Raw genomic sequence first — 19,636 nt, 5'->3', positions numbered from 1 at the left:
GGCTAACTACTGCTCATGCTATTATTAAGTAGAGGCAATTTGGGAAGGGGAGGTAGAGAGCTTTGGTTCCTCTGACATGAAAGCTTTATAGTGGAGAAAGAAGTCACAGTACCGACCTGTGATGCCATGGCATACGGATAAAAGCCCAGCTCTGCCTGCAGAGCCTCACTGTGACTTCATGGCCTGTCTTGATGCTCAGGCCTCATTTATGAACCCCATTTTTTTCCCCCGGGTCCCACAGAGCACGACCTTTCCTCTCCAACACCCCACAAGGGCAGGGAGAAGAAGGTCACGTCGCTTCCCATACATGGAAACACGTGGTCTACAGGGATGATTTATTAAACCCAAAATTTCTGAGCACGCCCTAAGAGATCACTTGCATTGACAAACAGGAAAGGACACTTAAGAAGCCGTCTGACTTCCTCACAGTCCATCAGACGTAACAGAAAACCTTTGTCTCTGGTGGAGAATTTTGAATTCAGCATCATCATTGTTACAACCTCCTCTCTTGCTTTGCATTTCTCTGTGTGTTCATTAACCCCAGAGTTGATACCTGGCTCTTGAAAGAGTTAAATAAGCCAAAAGGTCACAGGATAGACAAAAATACAAATACATATACAAAGATCTGTTTCAATTAGAGATGGATACTACTTCGTTTCTTTTGCTGCACATGGAAAAGCAACCCTCGTCTTTCAGGCTGCGTGGTGCCCTCTTGGTCCCTCAGCACAGTGCCCGTGTACTTGGCTGACGCTGGGCAGCTCAGCGGGGAAGCGATGGAGAGCAGGCCTGTGTGGGGACTGTGCTAGACCACCTCTGTGTTCTAGACCCACCTTCTAGAAACGCTCTTGACTCCTGTTACAACAAAAGCAACACAAATACCACTTTGCTAATGCATCCTGAGCCAGACTTAAACATGTCACTGTTATTTACTTCACAGATACTGTTAGGTATGTACTCTGATGTGGTTCAAAGAACACTTGTTTATTTAAAACAGCTTATTTTAAAACAAAGCTTTTTGGTTTTCTTTCCTTTTTTTTTCTGTTCCTGGCATGATAGAGCAGCACAAACTTTTTCTGCTTTCTGACCTTGGCTTGTCAGGTTTGTCATAACAGGGGACAGCATATTTGCACTGAGTCTGCCAGCATGGATTTTCAGGAGCTGGGAAAGGCTGCTGTTGTACAGTGAGGAGAATTTCTCTGCTCTCAGTATGTCCTGAAAACCGTCTCCCTGTGCAACTGGAGTCTCTCATCCCAAAAGCAGTGTCTGATGTTAGGCATGCCGTTCCCAGCCCGTCTCGGTGGGGTGGCTGGGCATCTCGCCTGTTTCTGAGCACTTAGGTTCATGCTATATCATTGCAGTCTTTCTTACTTACAGTAAACAGCGTCTGAAATAGCTGGCACCACCCGCCGCTGGGGACAGGCGCTGGGACGCGGTGTGCGCAGCCGATGGCACTCCCACGAGTCACACTGAGGTCAGGACAAAGTGGGGAGGGAGGGCGGATTTCTGGCTTCCTGGGAGCTCTGACCAGCATCTCTGTACAGCGGCAGGGACAAACCCTGGTGAAAGCACCTGCTCTCTAAATTTCTCTTCCCACTAGGCCAGGGGTTGCCATGTGCTGGATGCCAACAAGCCACCTTGTAAAACTCCGTTTTACCCACCGGCGAAAGGGCTCTGCGGGTCTTCTTGTGAAGCGCTTAGGGATCTGTAAAGGAAAAATCTCGTTTTCTGTAAAGAAAAACATTACAAGCAAACATCTTTTTTCCTGTTTTTTAGGCAAAAAGGGGCAGTTCCTGCTGGAGGTGCAGAGCCGTATTCCTCACGCATTCCACACTGCAAATACCAAGGGAATCTCATCAAACATATTTCATGTCATCTTTAGGCTGAAGACAAAGCCGCGCGTCCTCCCGAGGAGCCGGGAGCTGCAGGATCGCTCGGGTGACGTCATTCTCCTTGGTTATAAAACACGCTGGACCTGGCGCTCAGCGTGCTCAGGTTGAGCTAAGAGCTAATGTAATGAACTCTGGGGAAGGATTTACAGCAAATACCACTTTGGAATATTAAAGAGAGACAGGACCAAATTCTCACTTGAATAATGACACACTGGCTAAATTCCTCCTTTCACTTCAAAACCAGGCAATCACCTTTTTCACTTCCCCTCTAAACCTGTGTGTGTTGCTGTGCTCAAGAGAAACGTTTGTGATTAAAGGATGAAGTAACTTCTGTTAATTACCGTGGGCTGAACTAGGATCAGTTTTAGCTCTAGCAATGACTCTTGCCACTCGAGGGGGGGAGCAAGCAAACCAAGAAAAGAGAGACTCGGATTCCAACAAGTGTCCACAGCTGCTTGTATTTGCTAACATGACCTCAAAGGCAGAGGTGCCTGTGAACACTCCTGATCATCGATTTGCATGCGTGAGTGCAATACCTAAGACCCTGAATACACATTCACAGGGCACGCAGTAGCAATGCAGCACCTACAAGCTGTTTTAGTTAACTATGTTTGTATTCTCCTCCTGCTTGTGGGTACCCATGCAAGGCTTTCGGCCATTATGTGGTGTTTTTTCAGGCTCACTTTAACTTGAGTCAGAAAAAGAAGATTTTTCTCGTGGTAAAAGTAGTTGTAAGCAGCAAAAGTCAGTTTGAAGGGCACATTTCAGTCCCAGCATTATGGCTGTGTGCTGGGAGGAGATCCACAGCCAGTGGAAGTGAAGGGAAGGACTCCTCCCAAATGGCATCAGAAGATGGGAGGAGATCCACAGCCAGTGGAAGTGAAGGACTCCTCCCAAATGGCATCAGAAGAGAAATAGAAGACAGAGAAGACGAGAGGGAAAAAGTGGAACATCAGAAGACCAAGAAGACTGTTTCCTGGCTTGAGAACAAAGACTTACTGTTAAACCACAGGCAGGGCTTGAAGGTCCAGAACTTCAAAGGTGTTTAGAAGCCTCAAACTCATTTTGTTTAGTGGCTCTGGGTCCTCTGACCTTTTCTAACTTGGTTGCCTTGCTTGTTAAAAAGGATGCTAACACAGCTTTGCAGGGCTTGCAAAGCTAAATTCACTGAGGTTTGTGTGGGAAGTGCGGGAGGAGAACCTTAAAGATGTTAAAGAAAGGAAAAGAAGGAAAACATAGGACACACTGCCCCTGCAACATTCAAAGCAGGCACCAAGAGAAAGCATTCAGTGGAGTTAGTTACAGCACAGAAGGCCTTTGCCCAGAGCCAGAGCTTGAGGAGAATGAAAACCAGCTGAAGCACCTGGACATCTCCTTTGTTCTGAACCAGCAGTACAGGCTGCACAGGGACATGGCAGGGATTTGGAAGTTCGTTTTCTGCATCCAAACATCATGTCAGGATGAAATGCAATACATCCTGCTATCATTTAATGAGCACCCCTGGGACCACTGTACCTTGGAGGCATGATGGCACACGTCAGCAGAGAGATTATTTGTTTTGAAGCTTGTGAATAGCTCTGAGACTTCATTTCAAAGTGCTCCACGCAGAGTCATGACTCAAGCCCTTCTGGTCTCACAGAAGGGCACAACTGACTGCAGTTTCCCTGTGCTGTTCCTGAGCATCCTGTAAGGGATTATTAGATATTTAATTTTATCCTTTCTTATGTAGGAATGGCTTTGTCATTGCTTCAATTCCTTCATGACACATTTTCTTAAGTGTCGTATCAATGATGTCTCTACTGAGACAAGCAGAGACAGCCACAGCAAAAAGCACAGCAACAAAACCCCAGGCATTCATTCCATTTCAAGTGATTTTTAATTTATAGATAGCCATTTTGAAAGTCGTAGCATGAAAGCCATCTGCAGGCCTGTGAGAAGGTAGTTGTACATAACACGTCTGGTTTCTCCTTTTGTAAGAAGCAGCAATTATTACTCAGAATTTTATACCTATCCCTTGAAGGGACCAAAATATTAATCTGGGGCAAAATACTCATCCAGGGCAATTTGCTGAGGAGCTAACATGTTTTTTATGAGATCATAATGGTTCAGACTCACCTGGAAGCAACTAAAGTGATACCCAGGTTTAGCAGCAGTATTACCTGTTTGAAAATACCTAGCATGGAAAATAGAGCCAGTCTTTCTGAATGGGTCATTTCATGCTGACTTGCTGAACCATATTCAGTTTTAAAACACAAAGCTTTAAGATTAAAACCCTGGAGGTGCATAAAGGACCTCTCCTCCCCATCATGTCTCTATTGGAATTTACCCTTGCATTAGCATTAAAGCAAGAACAGATGAAAAGTGCAGACACTGTATAAGACTGCCAGCCTGTCTGAAACTGGGAATAACTTCAGTCATACTCTTACAGTTTATTCCAGTGTTCCCCTTCCACGGTGAAGGACCATCAGTAAAGCCATGGTTTCTGTCCAAGCACAGCTCCATCACTGAGTGACAGTTCGAAAAGCAGAGGAAGATACTAAACTGGAAAGAGTTCAGAGCACAGGGCATGTGATGTTGCTACGTCATCTTGGAGAAGAACGGAAGGGGATCTGGACTACCTGAAGAACCTGCAATGGGATCCAAAGACATCTGGATCCTGGAGTGATTCGAGCTCCAGGAGCTCTACCTGCAGCACATTAGAGCTGTTACTGCTCCACAGCAAGGTCCTTCCTGCTGCATGGGCAGGAGCCACCCCCACTGAACCTGCACAGCCCCACTCTGCACAGCAAGCTCAAGAGATGCAGCTTGTAGAGAGCAGCTCAGTGGGAAGAGCTCTTGGGTGAGGACCAGGCATGGTGGTTCCAGACTTTAATTATAATCTGTCCCTGGCAACAGCAAGATTTAAATGCACAACAGAATGAAGAGAGCTGCATTCAGTGGCTGCAAATCAGTGTTTTATGTTAAGTGAAATTACTGTACACCAATATGGACATAAATCTGGCTGATACAGAGGGTTGATTAGCACAGCTCTACACTCCAAGTAATGGCATTAAAGATGCAGTGTGAATTTCAGGGAATTAATCATATTGATCGCATCTTTTCAATGATTATGCATAAGGCATTTTTATAGCTGATTAAATGAACTGCTTTTACCATTCATTAATATAACCCAGAATACTGACTATGCTTATGAAGAAGTATTTTTACCCCCTTTCTGCAGACATTCTCTGGACCCATATGCTATTACTTTTCATTTCCTATCCTCACTGCAGCAGGTAAGTGGAGATTTTGATGGTTATGATGCAGCTTCCCTCTAATGGGAGCCAGAGCAGCTTTTCCTTGAACTATGCACAAGAGCCTGCATGCAATCGACGAGATTAACACCAGGTGGCAAATTACAGCTGATTACAATAGGTGCATGTATAGGGAAACACAAGGTAATATTGCCAGGAAAACAACGTATCCGGCAGCCAACTCTCCCTCTCCTTGCACATTCCCTTTGAAAATAGGATATTTGTTTTCTTCAGCCTTCAATGGAAATATGCCTGCTCCTTCAGTATCTACCATAGGACCCTGGGAAGATCGACAAGGACCCCATGCCCTCAGTCCTACAGTTGTCAGTGAGACAGGGGCATCGTCTGGGCACTCCTAGGCAGGATCTGAGCCCCGCAGCCTTAGGCAATATACACACATCGATGAGCTAAAGGAAATGACAAAAGGAAGTTGCTGCCCGAACAGCACATAGCCCAAATTCTGTGTAGGAAGGGAGAGCACACAAACCGGGTAAGGGCAGCACTGGCAGAAAGGCATCACACAACCACGAACAGCAGAGTGAGCTACAAATAGCGGTGGGCCCTGAGTCTCATTGGCTTGGAGATGAAGAACACAGAAGCAGGTAACACCTGGAGAGGTCACCTGTTCCTTTCTTACCTGCTTTAAGGCTCCTACCGCTTCAGTCCCTGAACTGCTCCATCATCCACCTCTCTCCTGCTTGAGCTTCTTCAGGAATGGTTCAGAATGTCTCTAAAGTCAAGTGTGTCTGCACTGATAGCAGTTGGCAGTTCTTTCGGAGCTTTTGGAGTGCCTTTGGGAAGGGTGACAGGATATTCTTCTACTCCTTCAGAGGAATACAGCGTGGCACTGCTTTCAGCTGTGAAGAGACTCGTCCGAGGGCACACAAGGGTTTGATGGGCTTGCCAAGGGCAGGCCACACGCACACACAGGGGCTTGCCAGCCACATACCACCTTTCATCCACCTGCCAGTCCAACCCCCTCAATGCTTCCCTTCCCCAGACAGCAAATATCTTAGTTCTTGTTAAAGGAATTTCATGTATCTGTTAGTCTGCAAACTACGAAGTAAAGAGATTTTTCAAATGAAATGGCTAGGACTTTGACACTTCTTAAAATATACATTTTATTATTTTCTGGTGTTTGCTATGAAGGTTTCATTCAAATTGTGAAGGTACACAGCCTTTACAAACTTTGAGTTGAAGGTTTTTCTTGGTGGTTTCATGTTCTGTTTCTCTCATGGCAGAAGGAAATACATAGGCTATAAAATGTTGAAATTCATTAGATGTTTAGTATTACCTCTTCATATGTGCTGTGGAATGCTCTGTAGAAATACTGTATAAAATAAGGCAGACTTTGACAGGGAATTCAGTCGTAAAATTTCATGGGAGAAAACAAAAAGTTCCAACATGATTGTTTTTGTAGCCAAGGGAAGACCAGGTGGTCGTCACTGGTGTGTGGGAGAACTACTGCAGCTCGGTGCTCAGACAGGATACGTTTCTTGTTTGTTGAACTATTCTCAAGTGAGACCTTTTCAATAAAACTTATTTTAATTAACATAAATCAGACAATATTTAAACATACACATCTATCCTTACAGTGCAATAAAAATGTATCATTGTATAGTATTTTGTATTTGCATTATGAAAATAAAAGGTCTGTACATCAATTAAATGTATATTAATGAGTATGAATCATGTAAATTTGTAATGCATCTAAAGTTGGCTTTGGCTTTTAAGTATTTATAAATTCATAGAAAATATTGAACATCTAACAAAATAAATAAAACATATCATTTTAATCATAGATGCTAACGATCAACCTCAAAAATTCTCGTGTTATTTTTTACATTTGCTACTAAATTTCTTAAAGAGAACTCACTTTCAGTAGTGCTCAGAAGTGAATGATTGCACCTTCTGTGATGTGAAAAAATAGAGTACATCTATTTTTCATAGATCAAAAATTCCTTCATAGAGAGTTGCATTTTAAATGTCTGATTGTTCTACGTAACTGTCTTAAGTGCTTACAAAAAGCATGTAGCTTTCTCATAAAAGCTGTGAGTCTCTATTAATAGGTATTTCTTTTTCACTTGCAGGATTGAGGATTAAGCAAAATCTTCTAGTGAATGTCCTTTTTAGGAGGATTCTTAAGGTCTTCCAGCTTCACACATTGGTATGAAGATATTGCGAAAACACGTTCACTACTAAACCCTCCTCAGTACAAGTACTGCAGCGATCCAGTGTAATCCCACTTGGTAGGCTTGTTTCATGGGAGTCCACGCATGGTAGTTTGTGGAAGTCAACTGCTGACCTCATGTTCTCTTGAATTTGAAAGTTCCCCAAGCGCATGGGCTACCCTTACTGTAATACTGAAGAGACCAAAACAAATCTGAAATCACATGAATAAAAGTGAGCTTGAATAAATATGCATCTGGTTAGTAAATTACACACCACGGTCTAAATGCTATTCTGGTGGCGGTCGAAGGCTCCGCAGCTTCCTTTCATCTAGTCCTTTCCAGTATTTAAAGTTATTATCCAGATGCTGCATCAAATTTGGCAGGTCTGCAAATGCTAGGGAAGAAAGAGCAGAGCGTATTTAGTGTGCAGAACTGAAACAGTCACATGATTCTGTCTGCTTAAATATCACTTGAAATGTCTGGGCAACTGCATTCTTCAATCTGTTGTACTGATACTTGAAATTATGTTGGCTGCGTAGCTCTCATCACTCAGGCCACTGAGAACAGTTCTGTGAGTCTACTTAATACTGGTATTGCAAGTCCCAGCAGACAGGCCAAGCTTTCCAGGAGGGACATAGCTAATTATGCTTGTAATTATTCTACTTCATCAAATCTCAGTCACATGTCATGATCTGGCATTCGGGAGAGTCACATTTCTGACCATTTTTACCATGGAGGCAACACTTGGAAGGAAACAGCTGCTCCCCCAAGCAGTTTCCAGACTGCAGAAATTTGTCTTGAAGAATAACTGATACTAACATGGACAAAATGACTGTGCCCAAAGTGCTACCAAGGAGAATAAGTTCCGTTCTCCATTTACAGAGAAGCAAGTTTAAAATGAAGAAAGTTAAACATTGTCTGAATCTAATATATTAAAGAAAAGTCATGAGAATGGCTTGTCACAGTGTCAAAATTCTTCTAAGCAATAATGAAGTTACCAAGTTTACTTGAACTACAGAAGTCTTCTCTTTTCTCCCCTTTTCTTTACAAGCCATAAGAAAGCACTTTTATATCACAGCAGTTTCAAATGTTCACCAACTAGTTATTGTCAGGAAATACAGCAGAGTTTTGCTTACCATCCCAGGCATCAAACATATCAGTAATGAAGTAATCAATGAATGATATTTGGGATTTGGGGATGCTGCAGGTATTTCTGTCAAAAACTGGCATCACGACAGGTAAACCTTGCCTCTTTTCTTCATCAGTCTGCAAAGAACACTCATGTGATTATTCATGTAAGACACGTCCTGATTGTTTGGCTCCGACTAGAGCATGCAACTACTAAACAGCAGTTTATCCAGAGGAACCAGAATACATCTGAAGCAGCAGCAATTTAATTTTAAGCACCCAGTCATCTAGGTTTCAGCAAAACAGCAGACGAATAGTGCCTTCCAGTGTTTCCCACAAAGTGATACATTTACTTCTGCATCCACGGACAAAGCTGACCCTAATAAAGTTACGACTGTTTTGGAGCTAAAAGACGCTCAGCCACTTTCAGTCCCTGATGGAAGCAACATTCTGTACAACTCAGAGGTGGCAAAATATCTTTTATGATCCTCTTTTTTCCCCCCCTTTAGGAACCACTCCCAATTGCAGTATTTGGTCAATCATCTGTAATGATGACTCTGCCTTCTCCTTTTCCTCATCTTCCTAAAACCTTGCTAAGGTCTCACAGCATTTCTTGGAGCGAGTGCTGTTCCCTGGCTAACAGGAGGACCTGATGGTCCTGTTCTTGAGGCATGGCCACCACGTGGGTACACTGAAGGCACCTTTCCTCTGCCTCTTGTGATGGGAATGCATTTGCAGGCAAAACTCAAAAAAAAACCCAGCTCCAAACTGAACAACTTGAAACCTTTAATTTTTCAAAAACTGCACTGTAGAAGTTGTCAACTTTCGTCTGTCTGAAGGCATCCAGTCTTGTATCAGCACGAGTAATCATTTAAAATAAAAAGCTGCTGTTCTTCACATTATGTAATGCAGCCTTAGATGTCTGGGGACGCTGGCAGTACACGCACCCTTCTCTTCCCTGTTAAGGATATACTCACCTGAAATTTCAGCAGCCCATTTGAGTTGCCTTACCTGTGCAAAGTACTCCTCAGAGATGCGTCCGGCCCACTCGATGCACTGTTCTATGGGTCTGCACGGGTTGGAAATGTCTGCACACTTTATCAACATGCGCTTGATAAGGATTCGGTTTTCAGGAGATGTGAGGACAGTTTTGATTGACTCTCCATCACCATTATTCTGTAACATTTAAGAGTCAAAGACAATCCATTAGCAAGGTGTCTGTGCACTTACTCAAAAGTTCTGTGCTTTGGGAATGCTTTCAGCAGATCCTACAGGGATCAGTCCGGCTACTGTCAACCATGCTTGATGTCCAACTGAATTTATAGGGGGATTATGCATGTTTGCCACAGCGCTGAACTAGCACTGAACTCCAGTTTCTGGAGTCAGTCACTGTCTTTGTGACAGATCTCTTGGGCATCTTCGGGCAAGTCATCTAATCCCTCTATGCCTCCTTAAAAGTGTGGAGAGGATCCATTCATCACTACACACATAGCGATGAGCACCATGTAGGCAGAAAAATGCAATTCTCTGCTGAAATCCAAGGATTAATGGACTCACACATTAGGAGTGGAATAGCTGGTTTGAAAAAAAAAAGGACTGACCCGAGATGCATGGTCATCCTCTGCACGCAAACCTCATCAGCGTGAGCATCCATCATTCTGACAGCACTGCTACTGTTAGGAGTCAGATCCCACACTGCCGCCCAGGTGAGCTCCTCAGTCCCTGTCCACTGGACCTGTGTTAGCCCATCAGTCTCTGACCTGACTGGGAATTTTGCTTTCTGAGAGCTTATCAGTAGTAAACCAATATATTAGAAACATGCTTCCGAACAGCCTCCTCTTTCCTCTGCATGTCTGGGAAACTTTTCAGCCCACACACAGCTTATATTTGGTTCCCAGGCTGCACATATAAGCACGTCAATGGTACTCTATATTTGGAGCCAGCATACAGCTAACATGAGTAAAGGCCCTGATGATAGAGATTAGAAGCTATTTTCTGTGGAGTTCTGATGAAGCAAGTTTCCGAAGAAGAGAGATTCAGGATTAAAATACCTTTAAAAATAACCTGTAAGTACAAAATTATTACTTGACTCTTTAGGGATGGGCAGGTACAGAAATTTACAACACTGTCTACTCAGAATAGAAACTCTGTGAAGCAAGGAATACACTGGACTTCTCTGGCACCTAACAGGGTCTTGGTCTATAGTCAGAGCAGTGGAGAAGTAACAGTAACATTAATAATGATAATGTGTCACCAGTTCCTGCAGTATTTTGTAAGAAGAGGGAGATCTGAAGCATACAAAGCAGCAGAAACGTTCTGACCTTTTATTAGGACACATTTTTCAGAAGAAAGTTCTTGAGGGGAAGAAAATTCTTCCTAAAGGAAGAAACTGATGATGATAAAAAAGTATTATTTGGTAGTATACTGTCTCAGAAACACCGGCTCCGCAGTTCTCACCAAAATGAGACTCCCAAACCAACTCTTTTCCCTCATTTTTAGGTAAGTGGAAAGGAAAATACAGAGGCAACAAAGTGAGGTGCGTGTATCTCCAAATGCATGGCAAAATTACATGAGAAAGGAAAAATAAAGTGATGGAAGCTCCAGAAACACAAGCATGGAAATTAAGCATGGAAAATTATTCGAGATCATTCAGTTAAGGATAGTAGAGAATTTCCTAGTAGGTAACCACCAGGAATCAAGAAAGGATGTTCGCTTCTGTGATCTGTTCGAACCCAGGGCACAGTTCTCCTTGCTGGATGCGGATGTCTTGGGAATAAAATGTGCTAACTGTGCTTAGTCCCAGCATCCTGCTCAGAGTGCAGAGGTGTCTCCGCATGTCAGATGTTGGCTTCCTGTCACAGGCTTAGGTGACATCATGAAGGGAAATGGGAGGATAAAGGATGCTGGAGCTGGAAAGGATTTTTTTCAGTTTATGAAACAAAAGAAGAAAGGAAACAAACAGAGCAGCTTCTCAGCATGGCTCTTTGAAAAAATATGTTTAAAAATAATAAATAAAAAAAAATAAGTGGAACTGTCCCATTTGAAACACATGGTTGGCAGCTCAGCCTGCAAGCACTACACTGAGTCACCACCATGACTGGAAACCAGGCCAGGAAACACACACTGCCACTGCAACCAGATATACAACCAGACCTGACAGAGGATCTGCCAGTGTTGTTCTGCTGGTAACAAGCACAGCAAATGATTTGGTTTACCCACTCGCACATTGCAGGCCTTTTAATTTTTTTTTCTCAACCAAAAAGAAGGGAAGCATTTTGCTTCTTGTGTTCAATAAAAACTATATAGCCTTCGTCTGTCTTCCCATCTTAGGGAAGAATTTTCTGTGAATTGGAAACGCCTTGTGGGGGAGATTATTTCCCTGCAGCTCCTGGGGCTCAAGGGCAGAACTGAACTTCTGTTTGATTCTGTATGTCACTGCATTTGTTTTTCCTGCCTGACTTTACAGGTCCAAGTCCCGTTCTCCAGCAGCAACAGGCAAGAAGAGGAGTTTGGTGCTCTGGATGGATGCTGCTGCTCAAAAAACTGCTGTATCCCAGTTCTTTGGGCTGGGAGGAGGGAGACTGCACACTGAGCCAGGCCAGTACAGAGCCCTCCAGCAGGACCAGAGTTACACACTCCACAAGGGCAGCCGGTGCGGTGCACTACACCCAGCAGCAGCTTCCTTGTTCTCCTCCACATCTCCTCCCCTCCTGTGCCGAATGCTGCTATGCCTACCCAGAGAGGCTGTCCAACTGCATCCCTGCAGATTTCCAAGAGCTAGAAAGGCAAGCTGTTTCTCAGGAGTACTGAGAGAACGGCTCCTCTAGCGAGCCTACATGCCAGACTCCACTGGTGGGTGAGCAGTGACGCAGTATGGTAGCACTGGGATGAGTAAAGGAGCTGCCATCAGGCAGCTCCTTTATCTGCAGACTACCATGTGCAGACAGCGAAGTGCCCTGGCTTTTCCTGGCTAGCTCACTTGCTTGTAATCTACTAAGAACTGCTCCCCCTTCTTTTCTTCTTGTTTGTTACAACCACAGAACTGAGCAGAGAAATGTTTAGCCTCACAATTTTCCATCCGTTTTGCTGGCCTTATGTTTCCATTAAAATATTCTGAAACAAACAAATACCTATCAGGCATTCAAATAAATGCAAAATAAAATTGTTCTAAGCAAAACTGGTTCTGTGGAAAATTCCACAATCATAAATTAATACATCTATATGTTTGAAAAAGGTCTACAACGAAACAGCTCGATCATCTGCAGCTATGGTTGTGGGCTAGCCTGCGGGCTGATGCTTCACATTAAAAGATTTTTTATATAATACTGTTCATAACTGCCAATTTAAATTGTTTGGTTGAAGTTTCCCCACCAGGTGCCTGCCTCAGGCAAAGAATTTTCCCCCTGAAAATTGCAGTTAAAAATGTTTTGGTGGCTTCTAAATATGAGGTTGGGGGAAATAAGCTCTTCACGCTGATGTTAAAAATTACTGCTGGTTTTTTTTCTAATACCCTCAAATCTTTATGAGTGAGGACCTGGAATTCAGTTGGAGGGATGGTTTTGGGGTAGACCAGTCACCACTCCTGTGAAAATCTGCCGGACAAGTTACAAACGTTGAAGAAAAAAGCTGTGGTTTGTGTAGACTCAACAGGGATTGCTGGAGCCCGGGACTCTCCCTGCAACCGTAGCTTTTGGCTCTGCTGGACCAGGCATGGTCCAGGCCCCAGTTTTGTAGCTAAGATCAGGAGCCTGTCTCTCCTGGACTTGCAGTAAACAAAACCTGCAGAAAAAAACAGCAGCAGGGAAGAGGAGGTTGTTGCCTGATTTGAATGCAAAAAGGGTGAAGAGAAGTAGTAGAGTGGCACAAAAGTCCTGGGAATTGTGAAGGAGAGAGGAGCCTGGCAAGCAGACAGAACTGCAAGAGGGGAAGAAGGCTGAAAAAGGAGGGACTTGTTGAGTGAGGAAGCTAGTGCTGGAAAACAGAGGAGGAAGAGAGGCAGAGCTGGTGAGAAGCCAAGCAGTGCAATGGTGGGTGAGAAGCGAAAACGGCACGACAAGACAGTGGGCAGTGAAGGGGCTCTGAAGTCAGAGCAAAGCGAGTGAAAAACAGAATCTGATGATACAGGTGAGCCGACTGCATCATAACACGTGCATATAAATGGAGCCATCAGGTTGAAGAGATGGTGGTAGTCCCATCACTAGGTAGCCTTTGACAACTTTACCGTTTAAACCTGGTTTTTCTCACCATCCTTCCCTTATTTGCAATACGTAGAAGACCAACTGTGCTAAGCCTTTGTTACGGCTTAGCTATTAAATGATCAATCTGAGGACAAACGTGTCCACAAACGTGCATTGAACAGGCACTTGCAACAAAGTGTAGATATGTCCTGGGCAGTGAACTTTGCAATTACACAAGGTTCCATACAGCACCCACAAAAATCAACAGTATTAGTCTGTCTGTGACTTTAGGCAACATTCTGCAACATCGAGGCTGCCTGGGAAAAATACTTTGTAGCCACAGACTTAATGGCCTTTCCCCTAGTTTGGTCAGTAAAACCAGGATCCTACTGGGACTCTGGCTTCACATTCACTTAGGTCTCATCAGCATCACTAGGTGCCAAGAACAAAGCTGATTCTAGCATATACTCCCGTGGACAAAGGTAGTCTCCTCCAGTTAAGCTCCAGTCTGCTACTGATGGGCGAAGGAACAAGACCTGTTCCTCTCCTGCCTTCAGGTAATAAAAAGACTGCCCTCCCCCATTACACACAACAGTCATAAATGTGGCTTTCTAAAAGACATGGTAAGAAAACACGGAAAACCATTATAGCTCCTACAGGACATTGCCACCAATGCAAACTTTATCACAGCCATTTCTGAAAATCTTCTCTTAGCAAAAAACCATTCCAACAAAATTATACACTACTCTTACTGGCAACAAAACTGCTGGTTGAAGCTGTTATTGAAACTGGTGTGGTTTTTCAGAATGAGTTCTTAACAGGCAATTTCACTGTGTCCATGGGGTTCCAGATGGCTATTGATTATGTCTATATGATACATAATGCCACCGTCATCTATTTTGAAGATTAAAAAAGAAAGTAGACGGAAAACCCATGAATGCTGCCAGGCAGCGCTGAAGGCTGAGGGCCCTGGTTTCCAGGGAATGCACCATATGGCAGTCAATATATCTGCCCTTATGCTGCACCCACCACCAGCAGTTCTCGTTGTGAAGGAAGGAGTAATTCAGCTGCTGCTCTGAGGCAAATCCCGGCTCCTTTGCAGAAATGGCCAACAACAATGCCAAGCCTTGCCACTAGCACTCTCTCCATGGGAGTGACTGGGTTCATCAAAATGGCATTTTTAACAGGAAAATATACAGTGCAAGGTGCTGGTCTCAAGTACAACATCATAGCACTGCAATCTTAAGATCCAAGCGAGTCTCACTCTTAAAACATGTGATGACCATGTTCAGCAGATGGGCATTCAAACCCAGAGGGTGAAAGACACATTTCTAGTCTCTCTTTCTCCACGTTTCTGATCAACTTTCTCAGGATACCATGTGGGAATTTCCTATTGCCAAAGGTTCCCAGGCCCTGCCTAGTCATTTTAAGGAGGACTTGCAGTGTTGCTTACCCCATTTTCTTCTAGCGCTGCCAAGGGTTTATTAATGCTGTTGACAAACTTGTTGACATGCTCAAAGTGCTTTGTCATTTCTGTTGCTAAGACCATGTCAATAATGGCTTGGCGAAGGGTTCGATACTCATTCCTGTTTAAAGAAGGAAACAATTAAGATTGCTGGCTGGTTCACAAAGGGCTGCTTGCTAAAACAAGTCTAACAAAAATGCTAGACCATTTCTGTTGAGAAGAGGTGCTGGGGAAGAAAGAACAGTAATAAAGGCTTGGGAAGCTGCATCTATGTTGGATGAAGTACCCTTTGATGTACAGAGACATATGTGCTAGAGGCAGGACTGGATCTCTAGAAGAAACAGTGCAAGAGCTGGACAGAAGCAGCAACACTAGCTACTCAGGAGGGGTGCCAGGACACACCACACCGGCGTGTTCCCAAGGCTTTTAGAACAGTAACTCTGCAGTAGGTCATGCTCCAGCCAAGTTTTCATCAATACTTTTCTGCTGTACTTTGAGAGGGCCAAGGCAATGGTCACATTCTCAAGCCTTTCTAGGGTTGCAGGAAGAACAAGTCCTTCACAATCCTTCCCGTTGCAACAAGGCATTGAAATTTTGACTGATGCTCTGTGACTCTTTCTAGCCTTGTTATACTCAGTAAACATCTACCCATTCAGCCACAGCTTGTCCTCTACGTCCAATGATACAAGATTATTCTTCTAGACTTGCTAACAATAGTATTTACACTAAGTTCCTCAGATAGGGTCTGCCTTTTTATCCATAGGAGGAACTGAAACCATGGGATTACTCCTAAGTCTGTGCAAGACAGGCAGGAGCACTCTACTGTTTTAGAAACAAACTTCTACAAGGGCTACAGACAATTATCCACAAGGCACTCCCTCTCCTCTAGGGTGTCTGTCTGCATTACCTTACGCTATACATAAGAAAGTGATAGATGTTAGTGGGCAGACAAGGACCCTGAGTTTTAAGCTTACCTCTCCATGTTCTTAAATATATTGCATTTGTCATCCCGGGTGGTGAGCTGGAAAGCCAGGGCAGCATGGTGGCTCTCCAGCACTGCGGTGTCATTGTAGAGGATTGCTAGCTCACTGCCAGCATTGCACAGGAAAGAATTTGTTCTTCCTGGGTGATCCACGTCATGGACTGTGGCAGCAATGAGCGCAGCTACCTCATCGATCGGATCCAAAGTTTGCTGAAAATAGAAGGATGCTTAGTTTTCCTGGCAGACTCACTAGAAACCCTACTCTGTCCATAAGATTAAGCCAAGTTGCTGAGGAATAAAAGCCAGAACTTTGCAGATCATTAAGGGTCAGATGTTCTAGACATAGCGATGGAAAATTCATTATAAGCTTCATTGAACACTGCATAACTTTTTTGGCCATTTTGTGCCTCTTGAATTTCGCCTTAGCCACACTTTTGACAAAGTACATCAAATTTAACAAATGCAAAGTAAAAAATTACTTTGTGTTTTCTAGCAACACAGAAACCACCTTCACTTGACATTAGGGTATTTAGTTTGGGAAAAAAAAGACCAATACTGCTAAAATTTATTCTATTTCCACCAGAGCCCTTAATTTCTGTTGGAAACTTAATGTGTCCTAAACACATTCCACTTACGTGCTGGCTAGGTTTACAATTTATAAGACATGTTTCCCATATATCCAGTTCTATAATAAGAGTGTCCTGGGGCTACAGCTAATATTAATTCCATGAAGAATACTTGATGGCTTACATCCATGGAAAAATTACATGACACACTGTTCTATACTTTCTGTATCAGATTCTGATTCTCTTAGCATGTTGCACTCCATGCTCTATGTCTACTTACATTGGTCATCGCTTTATGTCTAATTATATCTACCTCATAAAGGCTTATTTGGTTTTTAAGGTTTTATACTGAAGTTTTAATACTGCATTAATAGCATCAAAGAGAAAAAGAACCAAGCATCTCAGAAATACATTGCATACATTTGGAAACTAACCTTTATGCTGTGTTTATGCTGGCTTTTTGTGAAGGATCACAGATACAAAACAATTGTGTTATAAAATTTAATAAAATGAAAGAGATGAGCAGAAATGTTCCCAGTTGAATCTGGGAGCACAACAGATAATTTACAATCCAATTAGCTTGAATTTAAGGTCCAAATTTTCTACTGGCTTTGACAGCACCATTCAGAATGGTTAGACTTGGTAGGTGAAAAGACAGTCCCTACCCTACTTTACACCTCCTGAAATTACTGCAGTGACTTGACTTTGATGGAGCTAGGCTATTATTCATTGAGGACTGTCAAGAGGGTCTTGTAGAGGACAAGAAAAGAAAAGGAATTATTTCTGCACTAGATTCATTGTTAGCATTGTCCAAAACACTGCCATGTGTTAGCCTCCTCCTTCTTTCTTTCAGCTGCTGCTCCTGGGATTCTATTTTTGCGGTGTGAAGTTAGGAGAGAGTGATTTTTAGAACAGGCTCTCCTCAGAGGGACACACTGACCAGTGCTCAGTCTGGCTGAGAAAGACCTGCTCAGATGGAAAGTGCCCTGAAACCGGAGAACAGTTAACCTGTAGGACCACAGCAGTGTATCTGATGTTTAATTCCTGAGTCTGACACAACAAACTTTGCAGGGATTTACGGCACCTTTACCCCTAACTTCACATAATGGATTCTAACTCTGTCATCTTAACTCCTGTGGCATGGAAGTGGTAATGATTTTGAAAATATCGCTTCTATTTGGGAACCAGAAAAATTTCCCAGGCAAAAACCAAGTTCAATTTTCTGAAACAAAGTCTTCTCAGTGCAGAATTTGGCCACTGGTATTTAGGCTGTGTTGAACTCTGGACAACACAAAAGCAGCTGGGCTGTATCTTTGAAAAGATAAAGAGAGACTTTTGAACTCTGATTCTGCTCCTTCTGCTGCCACTTTTTTTCCTCTTCCTATGCCTACAGAGGAATGGAAATAACATTCTGGAAAAGGAGGAGGCAGTCATGCTTCTGTGGCATTGAAATGAGTCCAGATCTTGTTTGTTTTTCATAGATATTCTTGGGAAGACCAGCTAAACCTCTGGCAAATCAAGGGCTCAAAATATCCAGTGAAGTTCTGTTCCCACTTGGCATACAGTATTTGTAAGTCAGCCTCTGGAGACCACACTAATGAGCTGCAGCTCCATGTTAAGGGACTTACTACTGTTTTAATGAGCTGTCGGGAGCTTGTTTACAGTCACAAATATCTGAGCCAGGTGTCCATAGCACTATCCATAGGCAGGGTAGGAATTTCTATCCAAAAATGCAACTCAGAAATACGTACTTCCACTTCACTACATACACATGCAAGCACTGCTTTAGTTCCCCTTCTCCAGTCTGCCCTCCGGGCATGTGAGGACAAAGGCTGCTCTGATTCACTCTGGTTGTCAGTGGTCCTAACACGCCAGTGGGTGCTATGGTACAAGAAACCTCGACAAGCAATCTTTTTCAATACTCTCCTGCAATGCAGTCTCTTTAAGTCTCAGGGCATCTTGTCCAGAGGTTGATACAGCCTTGGAAGCACTAAACCTATTTTTAACCTACATTGTCCTGGAAGTCTTCTGCAAATGCCTATCACAAGGCATAGGAGATGGTGATTTATTACATTAAATCTGTATTTGGCATGTACCATCACAAAAATAATTGTGTCATTGGCTCACCTATCTGAGAACGTTTAACAATACAAAGAAATTTTGTTTTAAAAGGAGGTTTTCTTATTCTTCCATTAAGAATAGCTCAATTCCTGTAATACCGGTATCCATCCTCTCATACATACTGTAAGAGAGATCCTAGAACTCATGTAAAGCAGCCCAGTTCTTTGACCCCAGAGTTACCAAACTAGTTGGCACTAACTAGACATTTGGCTCTTGGCATCTTTTTTTTGAGAGATCTTTCTTCGATTGCACTTGTACTTCTCACCTACACTGTTCCTTATAAATGTGGACTCACCTTTACTCTTTCTTTAGACAAAAAATAAGCAGTGGCATGTAGTACATCTGCTGAATGAGTAGAATTATGGTAGGAGTTGGAGGAATGGTAGTTAGCTTCAATAACTTGTAGCCATGACCTCAGAGTTGTTTCTGAACAGTTTAGGAATTCACAGATTCCAAAGCGAGCAAATATTTTGAGACCCAGATAAACCAAAGGCCTGTGGAGAAATATAAACACAAAGTTTTAAAACAAATGAGGTTGAAAGACTATCACAGAGCAGCAAGAGCTAGTCCACTAGCCTTTTTTCGAACCCAGTTAATATCGCTGTTTTCTTGTCCAATACATTTTTTTGCTTAAGAAGAACAGGTATAGTGGTAAATATTTTCAAATGTGGAATCTTAAAAAGAGATCTTAAGCCCTTATTTTGCCATCTCACTGCTGCTTGATTCCAGATGCATCAAGCACCCCAATTTCTAGCTGCACCTGATGGATGTGGTGAGGCCGTTAGGAGTTGTTGAGATCATTTAGAGTTCTATGTGACACTAAGTTGGGAGGGAGTGTTGATCT

The 19,636-nt window shown here is 43.1% G+C and overlaps 1 protein-coding gene across 1 annotated transcript; it reads right to left on the bottom strand.

Moving 5' to 3' along the window:
* Positions 1–7,476: 7,476 nt before the first annotated feature.
* Positions 7,477–19,286, bottom strand: LOC104535633 (high affinity cAMP-specific and IBMX-insensitive 3',5'-cyclic phosphodiesterase 8A-like; the record flags this gene model as incomplete). The annotated part of the gene is made up of 7 exons (XM_010190508.1): positions 7,477–7,545; positions 7,628–7,747; positions 8,490–8,619; positions 9,493–9,657; positions 15,112–15,244; positions 16,098–16,315; positions 19,088–19,286. Coding segments are annotated over 6 exons (952 nt in total), but the record flags the coding sequence as incomplete, so codon positions are not given.
* Positions 19,287–19,636: the final 350 nt, after the last annotated feature.

Source organism: Mesitornis unicolor, unplaced genomic scaffold (assembly GCF_000695765.1).
Source record: "Mesitornis unicolor isolate BGI_N332 unplaced genomic scaffold, ASM69576v1 scaffold20098, whole genome shotgun sequence".
Lineage (NCBI taxonomy): Eukaryota > Metazoa > Chordata > Aves > Mesitornithiformes > Mesitornithidae > Mesitornis > Mesitornis unicolor.
The sequence above is the reverse complement of the archived record's forward strand: the minus strand, read 5'-3'. Positions and strand labels throughout refer to the sequence as shown.